The following is an 18333-nucleotide window of genomic DNA, read 5'->3' as shown; positions in this document are numbered from 1 at the left end:
TGCCAGAAATGCTATGTGCAGGGAACACCACCTCCGAACCCGCTTGACCTTTATAGTGTCCAGAATGTGTATCATCATTAAGTAGTGCGCGCAGAGACAGGAATACATTTCCTGTGTCAGACGCTCCCGCTGTGATCTCTCTTACTCCTGGCTCCTGATGAGTGCACCTGAGGTCATAGCCAGTGAACGGCCGGGCAGCACCTGCGCATCTCTACCATGGTGTTGTATAATGATATGAGCATACATTTACCCTTAATAATAGATTCTTTTCTACTTTCTTTTCTGGTAGCATCATACTGTCACAATTTTATGTCATCTGACCAGCCTACTACTTAAGATTTTTGCCAACATGTCCATTTTACATGAAGGCAATGGTTCACGTAATAACAAATATGTAGACTCCCACCAAGGGATGCCATTCAACTTTAATGGAAATAATGAATTCACATTGAGTAAATTGATAAAAACCACTTTTCATATTAATAACCAATTGAGACTTCTATTGGTGGCTTGCGCTTCTGTACATGGCCACTACCTAAAAGTGCCACTTGCAGTGGGCTATCTGGAGGTCTCCCCATGCTCCACCAAGGGGGCAGAAGTCAACCCTGATGCAGTTATGTAATGGAACGCTACCTGCCAATGGAAGTGGGTTTACTGGTATACTCAGCAGTGTGCACTGACTTTGTTTTAAGCAAAAGAAGTCAGATACCATAGTACACGATACCACTAAAACAAGCAGGCAACGTAAATGGTCTACGGGGGATCTGAGCAGTAACAGCCTACAGAGGCAGGGGTACACTGAGGGCTACTTGAAAAGTCTAAGAAAAACCTCTCAAGAACGTTGAAATATTTTAAATCTTTTTCTTCCTTGTCCTTTGACTCAGGGTCTTCCTCTCTAGCTCCTGCTAGCTTTAAACTCAAGACAAGCCTCCCTGCCCATCCCCCTAGAGTTTATAGAGCCCAGAGTCACATGGACTGGGAAGGCTCCAGGGCATTAATTCTGCAGTCTACTTCAAAGGGACTTTCACTTCCTACCTGAACATATTCACAAATAACACCCAAGCAAATGAATATATGGAGTGTCCGTGGTAAGCTACAGTAATTGCCAATGGCTGCTAAAGCTACAGATGCCGATTAAGACGTGGCCCTGGCACGGCCCCCAGTGCCCTTTGTGGCCCTGGCACACGTCAGCATTTATCCAGTTTATGTGCATCTAGGTCCATCATTTGCTATTACTGGTCCTGCTGAGGCAAGCACTACTGAGTATCATTGGATACTGACAAGGAACCGGGCTTGGTGTGTAAGTGGGAGTTAGAGAAACATGTAGTCTATGTGTTCCTGACTAAAGAAACTAGAAAGTAAACACAAGTTTTGAAATGGGGAAACAGTCTTTGCCTGGCAGTTAAGTCATCTAAGAATTCCCTGGAACCCACACAGTGCTCAGTAGCTATGCCAGTCTGCCTGCACCCTAGCCTCAGAAGGGGGAGATGGGATCCCCACAGAAAGTCGGCTAGCAGACTCACCATTTCTGTGAGAGCTTGAACAAGGCGAATGGGCCACTGAAGAGGGTTCCAAGCAGGTGCCCTTAGCCCCTGCATGCCTCCACATCTATGTGCACCCCCACACATGCACGCACATACATGGGATGCACGCCACACATACAGACAAAAAGTAGACAAAACATCGTAAGGACTGGAGTTACATTACTTGGGCTGAAGCCCTAGGCCCTTCACTGTTATTTTGGAAATCAGCTGAGTTTCAGAGCACAGTATAAAGTAAGAGAGGTCAAACTATTATCTCTGTCTGCCTGTGTGAGAGAAGGCTCTGGAAGTTAAGTGTGATGGTGTTTAGTAACAATCAAATGAGGCTTTCCAAGGAGGAACATTTTTTGTTTTTGTTTTTGTTGTTTTTTTTTTAATTTTTTTAATTCGATATAATTTATTTACATTTCAAGTGATTTCCCCTTTCCTACCCCCCCCCCCCCACTCTCCGAAAGTCCCGTAAGCCCCCTTCTCTTCCCCTGTCCTCCTTCCCACCCCTTCCCAGTTCCCCGTTCTGGTTTTGCCGAATACTGTTTCACTGAGTCTTTCCAGAACCAGGGACCACTCCTCCTTTCTTCTTGTATCTCATTTGATGTGTGGATTATGTTTTGGGTATTCCAGTTTTCTAGGTTAATAACCACTTATTAGTGAGTGCATACCATGATTCACCTTTTGAGTCTGGGTTACCTCACTTAGTATGATGTTCTCTAGCTCCATCCATTTGCCTAAGAATTTCATGAATTCATTGTTTCTAATGGCTGAATAGTACTCCATTGTGTAGATATACCACATTTTTTGCATCCACTCTTCTGTTGAGGGATACCTGGGTTCTTTCCAGCATCTGGCAATTATAAATAGGGCTGCTATGAACATAGTAGAGCATGTATCCTTATTACATGGTGGGGAATCCTCTGGGTATATGCCCAGGAGTGGTATAGCAGGATCTTCTGGAAGTGAGGTGCCCATTTTTCGGAGGAACCGCCAGACTGATTTCCAGGAGGAACATTTTTTTAATAGCCTCCCTTTTCTACACTCAACGGTGTTAAACATTTATGATTAAAAACATTTATGATTACAATCTCTGTAAAGTCTATTGTGTGAGGCTGAGCTGTAACTGACAGGGGGCCAGGAGTGTGGCCTAATCCTCTCTGATGACTCACATTCATTGCAAACATTGTTTTTCTCTTTAAGCGGTACAGTGATGGTTAAGATTTTCTGACACTGCCGAGAGCCAGGAGGACCAGCTGGCAGGGCAGTGGCTTCCACACGAGCAGGGCAATGGCTGGTGCCGGCATCATGGAGATGCTTCGACTCAGCATCACCCAAGCCTTGACTTTGTGTTTAGCTATAGTTCGGAATGTGATGTCCCATAGACGACTGCAAAGTCGAGGACAGTGACACAAGGAAGAAATCCTTGAGATGAGACAGCACCCAGGGAGTTCCACAGTCACCTGGCCTTTTGCTTAGAAATGGTACAGCACTGGGTTAGGAGTGGGGATGAGGGAGGACAGGAGGTCGGGATTGACTGGAATTTGTTGGTGCTAAGAATGTCAGAAGGTATAGACAGGACATTGAGAACAGACTGGTTGGTGCAGAGTAACTACTGTACGGCAGAGTTGAGCGCACGGTAGGTAATGTTGAACTCCAGCCTTGTTGGAGTACAGACGTGAGTATCTCAGAATTAAAGTCACAATCCCACAAAGGCTTATGAGCAGCTAGGGCCAAGCCACAAAATAAGGCCGACTGATATTCTAGGTAGCTTGCTCAGGACCACAGGGCGACTTCTACACTTGTGACTAGGATCCCCCACGTCTGAACTAGAACTCTCAAAGGGAAAGAGCACTGCTGGCCCAGTCACTAGGATCTGCTAGTAACTTAGTTATCTGCCACAAGAAATTTAGTACTGTAGCAAGAAATCATCTAATCCAGGTCTCCTTGTTCACAACAACCAGCAGATAGTCAAAAATCACTGGAGATGTTGTGACAAAAAGCAACACTACAAACAGAATGAGAGAGGTTCCTGATCCTGGACTGTTCAGAGGAAGAATGTGAAGTTGCTCCATTTGTGTTCAAAGACTTAAAAAAAAAAAGGAGAAGCTGGGTGTGGTGGTGGGGCCCCGAGATCCAGCAGATGCAGGACTCTTTCAGGGCAGTCTGCAAGGTCCAGTGAGACCCCGTCACAAAAGCCAACCACACCAAAGAGAAGACCGTGTGACGCAGTGAGTGAGCAGGCGGGACATGAAAACTACAGAAAAACAACCAGGGTGATGCTTAAAAAAAGAAACAAAAGAGGAGAAAAAGGAAAAAAAAAGTAGATGAAATAAAAAGAAATTTAAAAAGAAAGAAAGAAAGAAAGAAAGAAAGAAAGAAAGAAAGAAAGAAAGAAAAAAGCATAAGCCAAACACATGAGGTTATAGTAAAAGGCACGGCATGTGTGAGGGCCGCCTAGGAGCTATCCAGCCAGAGGAGCTTGCTCAGGACCACAGGGCGACTTCTACACTTGTGACTAGGATCCCAGGAGGAGAAGAGGGGCTAGAGGGTAGCAAAGAATTTAAAGAAATAAAAGCTGATTTTTTTTTTTTTCAAATTTGGGCAAATCCATCAATGTACATTCAGAGTCTCAGAATCCCGATCCGGTCAGATGCAGAGCCCCGCAGGCAAGCGTCAGAGCAGAACTGCCAGAAGCGAGGGGACAAAGGAAGCTGAGACAGAGAGAAAGCGGGTGACAGAACGAGAAGAGTACAATAATGTCTATTTCTCACCAAAAAACAACAGATGTCTGAAGACAATGAATAACACCTTTTAAAGTACTGAAAGAAAAAAAAAATCACACTTATAAATCCTGTATTTTATATGTAGCAAAAATATCCTGAAAATCAAGACAAAACCATTTAAGATAAACTGAGGCTAAAAGAACTCGAACCAAATTCTTCAGGCTTCTGGAGGCGAGACAAGATGGAGGCCTGGTTTTATAGGAAGATCTTTAGTGGGAAGGGTGAATATTTTAAAATATTTGCTTTTACTTCTTCTATAGTGACCATTTTTCAGTATAACACTATATTATAGGTGTTCAAATGCATATGACAGTGACATAAAGGCCAGGGATAGAGAAAGGGCCATCTGGGGGAAGAGGCCAGCACTGAAGGAGCACCATCTTCCACATGGGATGCTCTCTCCTCTGAGTCTGTGCAGACAAACGATTTGTACAACAAACTCTTTGTATCTAATTTCCAGGCTGAGACCCTTTGGTTTGTTGGTTTTTAAGTCATAGTTGGGCCTGGTGGCACGTATCTGTAACCTAGCATGAAGGTAAGAGAAGGAGGCAGGAAAACCGTGAGACCCGGGCCAGCCTGAGCTACAGAGCAACAGACTGTCTCAAAAAGACTAAACACCATGGAAACAATGAAAAACAAACAACACCCACCAAACCTAGAAACAAAATCCTTACAGATTCCCTTCTGCACAGTAAGCATCAACAGTTTCCATCTCACAGACAATGTGCCAGGCTAATTATGCAGTAAAAACAGTAAGGTGGAGACTAATGCAAACGTCACGTTGTTATTCTCACAGCTGAGGAGTAGCAGTTGTCATGAGCCTCCGACGCTGATTTGAATACTCAGTCTTCATTCAGTGGGATCCCAGGATCCGTACCTGTCACTGTAGAATGGCCTTCTGCTAAACAGCTCCGAGTGGCACCGAGTGAGGCAGCACACAATCTGAGCTTGCCCTAACAGTTTATGTGCTAGACTAAGAAATTATCACAGCACAATAGCACAGTGTATCACCATCCGCCAAACGTTTGTTTACAGTGAACGGTTCACACGGAGGTCAAAGCTGAGGCCTCCAGAGCACATCTTCAACTAGAACTCCAATCACACTTCCCTGTCCTCACAGGCGGCTGTTATTTATTATCTTGCAGGTATAACTAGGGTATTAAATTATCCTGAATTGTGAATACCTTGGGGAAATTCTGTATGTGTTGGGTACCACAGAATTTTGTCATTGTCAAGATTTTAGAAAATTAAATAAGATAAGAATTTTTCTGACAATAATACATAAGGTGCTATACTAATAAAAAAAAACCCCTCTATTATAAAATGAAAACCCCTTATGATAGCCCAGAATGGGAAACCAGGCCTACAAAACCGACATGTACGCCCAGGTCTGAAGGCAACTCATGCTGTGGCTTCAGTGAGTCAGTGGCCTCCCGAGCCTCTAAAGCACCTTTGCTTACTCAGTGACCAGAGCCTCACTAATTTTAGCTCAGTCATTAGAATAAGTTGGTAGGTTGTTAAATTCAAATGGATAATTATAGCAACTTCCCAGTGAGACAATTGTGGGTGGAGAGTGAATGAAATCTTGCTAATAATCTCCACCTTAAAATAACACCAAAGTTGTTCAAAACTTAGTAATGATTCTGTTCTTTCAGAAATGAAAATTCCTTTAGGCTTGAAACATATTTTCTGAATTTTTAAAATGGCTTTCACTGAGGAGGAGGCCAGTTGTTAAGACTCAGTAAGTACCAAGTGGCTTGTGCTGACCATGCAAAGTGTCAGCTAGGTGGCCAAACAAACTAAAATAAGAATACATACATACCTACTATCTGTCAAATAGTTTTGATTGTGAGATAAGAATTTTTTATATGTCATCTTCTTCTAAATGGTGCAAAGCTTCTTAAAGGACCTCATTGCTAAAAGCTCTAGCCATCACTGATTAACCCAACAGGAAATATACACTCATCTTTTTAAATTTAACTTTCTCAGTCTTCTGTCTAATTCACACAGGCCCTCCCTCCCAGGTAGCTGCCTGAGTAAAAACCTACATGATGACCGCTATGCACATGCCCACAGATCTGAGAGTTCTCTAAGCTATAATTAAAGTACGGAAAGAAGCAATCAGCTTTGAAAAATGAAGTCAGCCTCAGTGACCTACACCGGTGGAAGTAACAGAGAAAAGGAATTACTATCCTACTGGGCTCGACAGGTTAAGAAGGCAAAACAGTGGAAGTGGTTAGTGTGTACTGCGGGCACTGTGGCGTCCCTCTGGTACTTGCCTGGGGTCCTTCTGAATGCTGTCTATTGATGGGGACCTCGTGGCACCGTCGTCAGCTGGCCCTGCATGCTGCAGCCTGTTGTAGCTGCACTCCTGGACTCGGTACTGTACTGGCCTGTAGGGCTCCGCATAGGTAGCTGCTGTGTTCAGGGCATAGTTATTTCTTTGGTATGTAAGGGTGCTTCGCTGGCTGCACGTCCTTTGCAGATTTCCAATACCGACTGCAAAATCAGCATTTTAGGACAGATTAGTATGTTCTCCACAGAGTCACACTTTTCAAACATACATATATTTTTTTACTTTTTTTTTTTTTTTTTTTTACTTTTAAACAGGATTAAACATTTGGCAATTGCGCTGGCTGTTTATTTTTGGATTTCATAAACCTAGCTTAAGGACTAAATGAGGTACAGAAAAGAAAGCCAGTGAAGCTAGGCATCTGCTTATGGACTTGGCTACATTAAGATTTAGAAAATTAAAATCTCAGTAAAATTACAAGACATTAATCTCAGAAATGAATGGTATCATTTCATAACTATAATTTAGTGATTAAAAATAAGGTCTTTTCTGAAATTTATAAATAACCCTTTAAGTTTTAAAATATTCTATTTCTTTTATGTATACTTTACTTCTACATCTATGGATCTTGGTAATATTGGGAAAAAATTAATGTCACAAGACAGATTTTAATTCTATGGCTTTTTCTAGAAATTACTAAACGATATGATGGACAAAACAATTGTGTGCTGCTCTGAACACTTCTCTCCTGATAAAGGAAGGAGGTGTGTCGTTCACTGCTGTTCTCAGGAGTCAGCAAGGCTGGTCCCCTTTCCCTGGTCCTCTCACAGGAATTCCTGGGTATAGAGTCAGAACCCAGGAACCTTTCTCACTGAGATCTTTCAGTGGGCAGAACTGTCCATCTCTGGTCCTCTCTTCTCTAGCGACGTGCCTGTACCCGGAGGGCTGCACTGCTGGCCGGGCTTCAGTGGGCATACTCTAACGCTGTAAGATGCAGGCTTTCCCAGATGCTTGAAGCTACCTCAGAGACCTCTCAAGCCACCCTGAAGCACCTCTGGCAACGAATACCACAAACGCCACAGCTTCCAACTTCAGATTTAGCAGAACCCATGGTATAAGACAAAAGGTAAGGAGTGGGTGTGAGGCTCAGCAATCCGTTGATTGAACATGCTCTGCCTGCATTCTGTCTTGGTGTGAGTCTCTCACAGGAAATCCCACACTGAAAAAGAGTGACACCGGGTGGTCTTCCCTTCCAGGGCTGCTAACAGACAGCAAGTCACTCATCTGGATTATTTCGACACTTGCTTCCGGCAACAAAAATCACAAAGAAGGATTTCAGCAAATGTTTGCCTTTCTCTATGTGATATGAGTCTAATCCGGAGGAACTATATTTACAGCTTTAAAAGTTTATCCCTAAATTAACAGCATAATCCCTACCTTCATTGATTGGATTACACTACTTTAAAAAATATTTTACCCCTAAGTGCGTGCTAAATGAACTTCTGTTTTACTGTTTATTGATTTGCTGTCACAGTTGCTTATCTGACAAGTAAATGTGCAACATGATTTTCTTCGAATGGAGAACCCAATCTTGATAAAATCTCTCTCCTGTTGGGTCAAGTGAATCAGGGAAGCAGGACACGGGGCCCACCTGAGCCTGTGCGGTACAGTGCCGTCTGCGATCCTTGGAGCTCCACGGTCCCGTGGTTTGGGCTGCGGTACACTGGACTGTAGTAGGTTCTCCCTTCATATATAGGAGTGATGTGCAAGTCAGGAGACACGGCTGACCGGAGGTCTTGCCCAAGCTGACTATGCTGACTGGCATAGGAACTCCGTAAGCCTAGAAACGGGAACGTGGCACTGTCAACAACTGAGAAAATCGTGGCGGGCTTAAAACCACACACCCCGTCCGAGTCCTAATCAACAGGACATGTGTAAGCTTGAAGACAAAAACCCGCTCAAGGTTTATAGGAAGGAAGGCCTAGTATGACTCTGTATGCTGTGTGTTTTTAAAAAAAGAAACTTTCTTTGTAGTATGAGAGAAGCAGACTTCCTAATAAAACATTTATTAAGTTTAATTTGCTAAAATTCATTCTCCAACTATGGGTTACTTTACAATGGTGTCCAACCAGAGCATGGCCTGCTTCTCTGTAATCACCACTTAAAGAGCAAATGACGTCTTGGTCAGGGATGGACCATGTGTTCCCATGAGAGTGTCGCATGGTGACACCATCTATAGCTTAGTGTGTTAAGTACATCCTATGTTTGCACCCAAACAAAACAGGCTGACACACCGCTGGCTGTATTTTGAATGGTGCACAGCTGTGCTAGCAGTGGTGCGGCCCTTCTTTGATGCCTGCAGACCTCCACCTCAGCAGACAGAGCCCACTCTGCTCACACCAACCGTGGATGCAATTCTGTCCTCTCACTGTGCAGGGAGCAGGGGTTGAATCTTGCAGGCCATCTCAACGGCCCACCCCACTTGCTTTTAGTTGTGATTTGATTAACTGAATTGACAGGTGGGACTGGTCCTTTTGCAATTACTGTTACCTTCAGTGTTTCTTTCACAAGCAAGCAAATGCTGACTTCCTTTGGCTTACAATTGGGAGGGAATTTTAGTTAATATTACTAATGAAACGACAGGTTTTACTTACTAATGGTGACAAATCACAGACGTGTGACCAGCATAATATAGCACGTGCTGATTTAATTTGAAATTGTCTATTGTGATCCCCATCTGTAAATGTTTTGGTTTGAATAAAAATATTTTAAATAATGTAATGTTAATTAATTTGTATCTTTGTATTTCTTTATTCTAGAAAGATAGTAAACGAGACAGAGCTATGAGTTTCTATAAGGACAAGTTTAAATGGTTTGTTTTTGTTTTTTTGCTTTTTGAGAAAAGGAAAACTTAATGACCACAAATAGTAAAATAGTATTTCATAAGTGTTATTAGTTTGCTGATAATATTCAGATTTTAGTACCATTAACTAACTTTCCACTGTTTTCCCATAAAAACCACTTGTGAATTAATATATTTCAAAGATACTCCACGTACTGGGATATAGCAGTATGTACAGAGTTGGAGGATAAATTTTAGCAAATTAAACTTATTAAATTTTTATTAGGAAGTCTGCTTCTCACTTGCTACCAAAAAAGTTTCTTTTTACGACACACAGCATACAGAGTCATTTCACAGCAAGGAGTTTCTCTGAGCTCAATTCAGGTTCACTATAAATGCTTCCTAAGAATTTGTTAAATCAGAAAGCTTTACAAAGGTTTCATATGTTCGAGAGGCTGCAAGATAAAAATATATTAATTTTATTCTCAAAATATTAAAAGTTTAATTAAAAAAGCAAAGTAGCAAGAAACACAATGAAGAAACAATGTTATCTCAAGCATAAAAACTTCTTATACATTATAAAAACTGAGTATGTTTTATGATAAATAGATAAACATAGGCTCTTCACCTGAATCACAACCTAGTGATGCCCCAGGTACAGCATCTTACCCACCAGACTGGATCACAGGAAGTGCTGGCGACAGGAAAGGGAGCCTGCACACTCAAGTTACAGTTCCTAAGACACAAGTGCAGGAAGCCTTGGCGACAATGTGACAGTCTCTTTCAAGGCATGCACAGACTTTGATGCAGGAAGTCAGCTTTGGCAAACAGATTCCACAGGTAACATTACACTCATTTATATGAAAGAGTGTGGCGCTGGCAGCTAAGAATGATAAACAGACAAATGCCCAGTAACATGGAAGCAAGCCAGTAAGTCTGAATGAGGAAGCACAGGAGAACTGTGCATCGTTCACAGAGTGCACGCTCTCAGACACACCAGGAGAAGGGCACAGAGGATACGTGTGCCAGGAACTCCCCTGTGCAGAAGAAAATGCAGTACAACACATGTGCACATTCATGTGTCACACATACATGTTGACTACATGGGAAGATGGGACTGGTGTGGAGCTGGAGACATCTGCTCTTCATTTCAACTTATGGTTCAGGTTTCTTCATTCTGTATAGATCGTGTTTTATAAAAATCTTTCTGGCAATGTACAGGATCAAACCCAGGGCCTCACACAGGACTAGGCACACACTCTACCACCCCTACATCCCTGGTCCTATGCCTAAGGTTTTTGGAAGAAAAATTACTCTTATTAAAAAGAATAATGTCATTACAGAAAGTAGAAAATCTTTTATGGAAATCTCCCAAAGGGGACAGACAGAATGTCAGGAACCTGGGGTCTTTTTAATTTAATCCAAATGGCATTTAAGAGAAATTCATAAGGGTTTTGTTCATTTCCCATCAGGGTGCCCATCAAAACAGCAGGGTATGAGATTCATATTTTAGCATGCACAACTACAGCATTCCTCAAGATAAATTCAAACACTCTTTAATATATCATGAGGGTGTATAGAGGTGTAAGACTAGATGTTAAATCCCTGCCTTAGAAAAAAAATACTAACAAGAGCTTAAGGTTATAATCAACTCTTAAAATACAACGTGTGTGCATGCACGCACGCACATACAGTCACACTTTATGCACCGTATTTTGAGGTACATTTAGATGCCTTACAAGGTTCTGTGCATGAGTTACATAGCGTCAAGCATAAAAGGAGAATGCTTGAAAAATAAGTACCCCATGCTTACAGTATAACTTTTCAGAGAAGACCACTCTGCCTTTCCCCAGTGACCACCATTTCCACATAGGCACAGGGAGGACTCACTCCCCGGGTTTGTACAGGGCTGTCACCTGCCCTCACCTGTCAGGCTGTCTGGCCGTGGTGGAACCATCCTCTCATAGATGTCATACTGCTGCTGTCCGAATTGGTCCATGTCATGAACAGTCCTTTGCAGTGAAGGTCCCAGGTGCTGTGGTACGGCGGTCATCCCAGAGCGTTTCGGGGACGATGACCCCACCTGGCCTTGGGATGGGGAAGCTACGCGAGTCTGGGCATCAGTCAGGGTCAGTGGGGACCCCACCCTGGTGGTAGTCTGGTACTGAGGGACTGGTCCGTTGGGATTGGCGGTCTGTCGGGAGGTGACAGACCCGACCCGGCGCACGGTGGTTGGGGAGGCGGGTCTCTGTGAGTATGGAGAGGCGGCCCGCTGTGGCTGCGCAGGGAGTGTGCTGGAGGAGTAAGCACTGGGCTTCAGAGGTCGGGAGTCCGTCACTGATGGAGAGCCAAATCCACTACCCAGAGAAGTTCTCAGTGACCCCCTTGAAGGAGACACGCCTGTGCTGGCAACATAAGAAGGAGACTGTGCTCTAGATGGAACTGAACTAACTCTTCGCATGGCCCGATTGGCTACTGATGGCTGATGAGAGGGGAGAAAAGAGAATGGATTTATCCAGGGTTTTGCGTCCATTGTCATTACAGAAATAAAAACGCACATAACTCACACAGAATGTGACATCACTATAGCAGGCATCTGAGATTCTTCTCTGCTTTTGAGAAGGATCTTAGCTTTTGCTTTATTTATTTAGTTTTGGAGATTTAATTTGAATACTACGACCAGTCAGTGGAAGTTCTGAAGACACTTAATAGCCCTTCTTTTGGTCTTTACAGTTTTCACTTGTTGCCTCTGCATCTTCTGACACATGCAATACTTTACACCAAGTGCTACACATGACTTACGAACGTGGGCGGCCCCAGGACCATGTGCTGGCATTATTCCCTGCAAGTCAGACTGTGGCCAAGGCAGTGCATTTTGTATAAAACGAAAAATATATCTATTTCATCTCTCAGCCTAAATGTAGCTGAGGAGTATTTATGGATGGCTGGTCTTTATGAGCTGGCTCTGTTAACTTGTGGGACATATATTTTTCCAGTGTCTAATGCAAGAACGTTTGGATAGCGCCTGGGTCCAGCTCTCCCTTGATAATTCAGTTCAAGGAGGAGTCTGGCCAGACAGGCCAAATCCTCTAGCTCTACACTCGCTTTACCTTGGCTGATCTATGAGCTCTTGGCTTTAGTTAGCTGTTGGCTTTAGAGACATGAGTGAGACACCCGTGAGTCTGTTCCAGAAGGGATGCTCTAAGCCCTTGTTGGCTTTTGGTCTTGGCCAGCTGGAAAAGGCCAGAATGGAAAACGAACATTTCTGCTATGGGCTATGAATCCGTAGGCTTTCACAAACACAATGGCTTATCAAGTACCTTTCTCGAGGCTGTGCAATGATGGGGGAATTGGGCTGGAGAAGTGGCTGAGGAGATCGGGCACGGGGCAAAGGCAGGCAGGCTGAGGATGAGCCTGGATGCCAGGCCCTGCTTTGTTCATGTTAGAGTGCTTGCAGAGTCCGGCTGCCAGCCACCTCTGCCTACTTTGAGTTGGGATAGTGAGGAAAGAGGCAGGGACTTCTGTAGCCCCGTATGCCACAGAGAATGTGTGCTTTGCCTCCAAGGGTCGCAAGCCACCTGCCAGCTGAAATGTCGCAAGTGGGCTTAGCCTTGACACTTTGGGGACAGTAATGGAGGCACTAAGGGGATTTGGGGAGGGAAGAATGTGGAAACTCAACAAGGCAATACAACTGGCCTTTAAAGAGCAGTACACAGCTAGAGCTCGAAGTGTGCTTGGTGCTATCAGTGCTAGCCCTGACAAATGGAGCAATATTCAGCATATTGTTAGATAATACACTGTCCAAACTACATGCAAGTTACCTCACAGAAACCTACTGTTTCAGCTTTAGGGACAAAAATCAACTTAATATTAGTTTTTACCTTTTAATAACATGATCGTGACTAAGGATAAAGTTGCTGCTAAGGCAATTATCTAAGAGTGAGGTGAGAGAGCAGCTGGGGTAGGGAGCCACCCACAGATGAACATCCAGGGGTTCAGTGCAGAGTGCCTGAAGCGTCACCATACACCTCTACCAGCCAACAGGTCCATGCGTGGATAACGTGCAGACTGGGAGCACAGCCTCACGTAGCTGGCTACGAGGCTAAGAGATCTCTCTTTAATCTTAAAAGTCATACACTTAACTTTTCCTAAAATGATCAGCAAAAAGGCCCACAACTGTCTCAGCATTTTCCTGTATCTTTGGGAAGCTACCCCCCCCCCCCAGGGTCCTACGGTGTTTACAGAGTAACATTTGAGTAACACTGTATCTTTTCAACTTTTCGGGTCATTCTGCTACATTCCAGCCACTAAAGGATCTCTGTGGCACTCGGATAGAGACCTTGCCTTGTTATCCTGACATCGTCTGCTGAGATGATGTGAATTAAGTAGCAACAAAGAAGCAAAGGAATAAACATGCATGCAGTATTATATATATATTTTTTGCCTATCAACTTTGTCCTAAGTTTACAGAGTGGCTATACCTGCTTACAATGGCTCTGTAAGCATAGGCATCCAGAATAGGAAACACACTTTCAGTGAATAATTTCAGTGAGGGTGAGAATTTTCGCTTAGAGTAGACTAGATCCCATCCCATGGGAACAGAGGCTGGTCTTCTGCTCTCCAGGCTACTCTATAGCATATTTGAATGCTAGCATTGCTGAGCACTGGGAACCCCTCAGGAACCATGTCACTCCATGCCAGCCTCACGCTCCCTCGGGACTGCTCATATCAAATTTCTTGTTTGCAGAACAATTAATTATTCTATTGCATCTAGGAACATATAAAAATTCATTAGCTAGAGTAAATTAATTCAAACAAACATAATTCCAGGCTTTATGCTTAAAATATCATCGATCCTGCAATTCCAACAGTATGTGGTGGGCTTGAGGGAAGGTTTTCATTCTATAAATTATACACGTTAGTTAGCCTGGCTTTCGTCAGCATTGTCTACAGCAGCTACGTGGTTAAGAGGGTGTTTCTAGCTGTCTGACTTACCTGAACCAGCGTTTGTCCCTCCGCCCTCGAGTTCCTCACCACATGGTTGCTTACTGAGCCAGTGAATGGATGCTGTCTGCTGTCTGCCTTGTTCACAGTTTGGCTGTTGTGGAAACTCGCTGCTTCCTGGTACCCACTGTCAGAGTAAGAATTCATCTGGGTTGAACTTCTCGAGTTTCCCAACGATCCTGCAAGAATCAGACAGTGGGAACACCTTTATTATGTACTTCTGAGGCTCACGTTCAAAGTGAACATATGAGAAGAAAATCTAGTGTTTAAAACAGAATACAACAGACCCTCACTTTCCTGGAGAGATGTCTGCTCCGGTGAGTAGAGGGTCGCTTGTTCTGGCTCTGTCCTGATGAGATAGTTGTTGGGATGAACAGTGTCAGACACTCTAGGTTTGCTTACACCAGTATTTGGCACATCTGCAAGAAAATAAGTTTATAGCTGAATTTAATGACATTACGGAAGAACTTGTTAAAAGGTACAGATATTTTTTTCCAATAGCATCTTAAAATCCATAGGTTCTAGAAGGCTCTGCCCACTTAATAGTATAGTTATTTTGCTGCTGTTGTATCCCCAGTGCCTTATGTGGTCCTTGTACCACAATGGGTGTACCCCATTGAGAACCTTGTACTCAATGGGTGCTAAATAAATATTTGTTGAGCAAATATTTCCAGTAGCAATAGCAACTTTCCATTACTGTATTATGTGTAGTATGTGCATCTGCGTATATGGTTTTATTTATGTATTCAATAAAGTTGAGCAATGAAAAGCAGAGAGAAGCTTTTAGGCAACACTAACTAGCTGTGCCGGTCTGGAGGCCCACGAGGTGCGAGAGAGAAAGCTGGGGAATCCTAGTGCATTCTGAGCCTGTAACGATGTCAGGTTCTAGCTGCGGAAGAGATGCTGACATTCCTCACAGGAGTTCCTAACAACCTGTCTTCTGATCCATCATTTGACAGGACATTTCTAGGCAGTAGAATTCTGTGACAGCTCTGAATTCTCACGTCTGGAATTGTAATGTGAGATTTCAGTTGTGTGTCTTCTTGGAGGTACATTATCTGAGTCACTGCCGGTCAGGTAACAGTAAAATGACCTGCTTCATTTGTAAATCCTCTACTAGGAGTTTCTAGAGCTCTGTACAAGTTATACAGCAATTCCCGAAGGAGTCTGTTAAGCCTTCGTTAGCACACAGAGTATGCTGGCCAGAAGAGTCCCAGGGAAACCAGAGCAGCCAGAGCTGTAAGAGGCATTCACCCAGGCAGAGAATACTGGGCAGACAGGCAAAGGGCTTCACACACACACACACACACACACACACACACACACACACACACACACACACACATACCATCTTTACAAGCAGAAAAGCAAACAAACAATATTACCCTAAAAGTAACATCAGCTATGTAACCTTGAAGTCTAATCACCTGACTGTTTCTTCTAGTTCTCAATTCCATGTCCTGAGATCCAGAGTGCAGCAGAGGGTATCTGTAAACTAACTGGAGCACTAAAATACCACACTGCCCTGCTAGGAGAGGGAAGTAGCTGGGTGTAGAGAGGAAACGGGTTGTGCGTCCCATCTCTAAGCAAAATGTGCCAGGTAGAGTTGTGACAACTTGATTAAAAGATCTGTTTAACATGCACTCTATTAATCACTTATGCTATGCATAAGTGCCCCAGTCCTTCTTGTTCCCGCAGAAGTGTCTTTTGATTTATCACAAGAAAGGTAAGTGGTTTTCAAAAATAGTTCTACATTTGTGTTTCTTTGAACATTTCTTATTTTATAAAATGTAGATACACAAATGCAAGTACATGTAACCACAATGTACCAGAAAACCAGAACACCCGTTTCTCAATTAGATGGCAAAGAGTTCCTGACTATGGACTAGTGAGTGTTGTAGTTACCAACTGTGTATTACTTATGCACTCTTACTTTAAGATGTCCTTTACAAGATAGCTTATTTGAAATGAAAGAAGGAGCTATTCCAACTCAGAGAAACCTGAGGTATGAAGTGCAGGATGAACTGTCTCCTGACCAGTGCTATAATCTAAAGCGGCACAGTTGGCATGCTGTGATTTTATTTGGTCAGGACGAGGAATCAAAACATTTCAGTGACAAACAGCATGTGAGCGGTATTTTGAACAGCATTCTGAAGAACATATTATTCAAAAGACATCACAGACATGTTTCTCAGACACCAGAAATACATGTCATTTTCAAACATTGGTTGGAATCTTCTAAGAAAGTGTGTATCTAAGAATAGAAACTGAACATTCTTTAAGGTACAATGAAATCTCTGTCTGTGCCTAAGAATGGGAGATTACTGCAGTCATGGTCTGTCCTGCCTGTCACATTGCATCTGAATGCTCTAAAAAAAAAAAAGATGATCAATTTTAAAAAGCATAGAAAGTTGTATCTATGAAAAATATTAGTGGGTTAAGGATAATGATTTTGCAGGACTATGAAAAACTGTCAGGAAGTTCTAGTTCTAGATGCAACACAAATGGATTATTTTATCTTTTTTGTAATACGTACTTCCAAATGTAGAATGTTTGCTTAGAGAAAGTCTTACTAAAGAATCTGAAGTCATTAAAATGGCTCTGCTTTGTTAGGCCACATGTCATGCTGTTAGATTGTGTGAGGCGAGGGAGGTCGGTACTGTGTAAATCACCATGGAAACAGGCACTGGGAGCTCAGTGGAGATTTTCGCATATACAGCACTGTAAAGAGTCTTTCACAGCCCAGGATGCTGGAACCTTGGGTGGGGTTCTCCTTACTGCTCTCTGTCTTCCCAGCTGCTGTGAGGTTTAGGAGATGGCAGTTTCTAACAGTTCACTTAGACTCTATGGCCCATGTACATAGGTGTATTGCAACCTTTCCAATGAACCCTGAAGCTCTCATTCCCAAATTGACCTGAGATGCAGGAGGAGCTGACTTTCCACACGTGCAGAAGTGTACCTGCCTCCTATGCTCCGCAGCAAAGCTCCAGGATAAATTCTGGAAGAGGACCCAGTACCAAAATGATTTCTCCTACTTAGTATTTTGTGGTATAACGAGTATCCCTATAGCAGGAGAGCAGGAACAGAGGGAAGAAGATCACTGGGAGTAATTTTGGAGTCAAAGTTTGAAACAGGGTGATGATATAAACAAGGAACATGGATATGCTCGCTGGCATGTGGAAAAGAGGCCAACTGATATTTTAAGAATATTAAAGATATAAATGAGTTTGCTGACCCACCTAAAAGTTACAGTGTACATATAAATCCTTTTCAAGGCCGGATTTTTAAGACTTGAGAGAAAGGGCTGAAGTTCATGTTTCTTTAAATTATTTCTAGTTTGGTTCTCTTGCCTTTGTTTAAGTGCTAATGAATATTTAGATCAGCTCTTAAATATTCATGATAGTTCTGAAATTTTGCTCATCTAGAAAATGTTACATGAAAAGTGCTGGAAAATGAAAAACCATTGATAAAGCACCATTGATGAAGTTCACTTTAAACTGCTCTGAGGATCACTTAGTACCCCTCAAGTTCACTCTAAAAGCTTGCCTGTCTGTGTCTCATTTCGTGGCCAAAGCAACTTTCTGTCTGGACATTGTTACAATGATGCTTTGATTTCTATAGTCACACCCCACCTACCACCTCCAGCCCAAATTTTAGTTCTACCCAACACCAAAGAGATGTCTCAAGATAGGTGTTTTAAACTCCTGAATTTTATCCTAGAACATGAAATCATTAAAACAAGTTCAGGGAAAAAATAGGGGGTTTACTTCCATAAATAACCATGCCAAAATGAGTGTTTATTAGCTATTTTTCGTCTGTGCAGAAATTAAGGCACAGGTGTCATACCTGCCAGAAGAATGCAAGCTTTGTAACCATAAA

At 42.9% G+C, this 18333-nt stretch overlaps 1 protein-coding gene across 10 annotated transcripts in view; it reads right to left on the bottom strand.

The window, feature by feature from the left end:
• The window catches only part of Pkp4 (plakophilin 4), a 200514-nt gene that overhangs the window by 34110 nt on the left and 148071 nt on the right, over window positions 1-18333 (bottom strand). For 7 of the 10 annotated variants that reach the window (XM_052182509.1, XM_052182510.1, XM_052182513.1 and 4 more), the window contains 5 exons: window positions 14742-14873; window positions 14446-14633; window positions 11377-11932; window positions 8260-8448; window positions 6591-6814 (listed from right to left, as the gene is read on the bottom strand). In XM_052182509.1, coding sequence (XP_052038469.1) covers window positions 6591-6814; window positions 8260-8448; window positions 11377-11932; window positions 14446-14633; window positions 14742-14873 — 1289 coding nt within the window. The remainder of the gene's footprint in view (window positions 1-6590; window positions 6815-8259; window positions 8449-11376; window positions 11933-14445; window positions 14634-14741; window positions 14874-18333) is intronic. The other 3 variants (XM_052182511.1, XM_052182512.1, XM_052182515.1) reach the window with 1 other exon arrangement.

The sequence above is a fragment of the Apodemus sylvaticus genome, chromosome 5 (assembly GCF_947179515.1).
Source record: "Apodemus sylvaticus chromosome 5, mApoSyl1.1, whole genome shotgun sequence".
In the NCBI taxonomy this organism is placed as follows: domain Eukaryota; kingdom Metazoa; phylum Chordata; class Mammalia; order Rodentia; family Muridae; genus Apodemus; species Apodemus sylvaticus.
The sequence above is the reverse complement of the archived record's forward strand: the minus strand, read 5'-3'. Positions and strand labels throughout refer to the sequence as shown.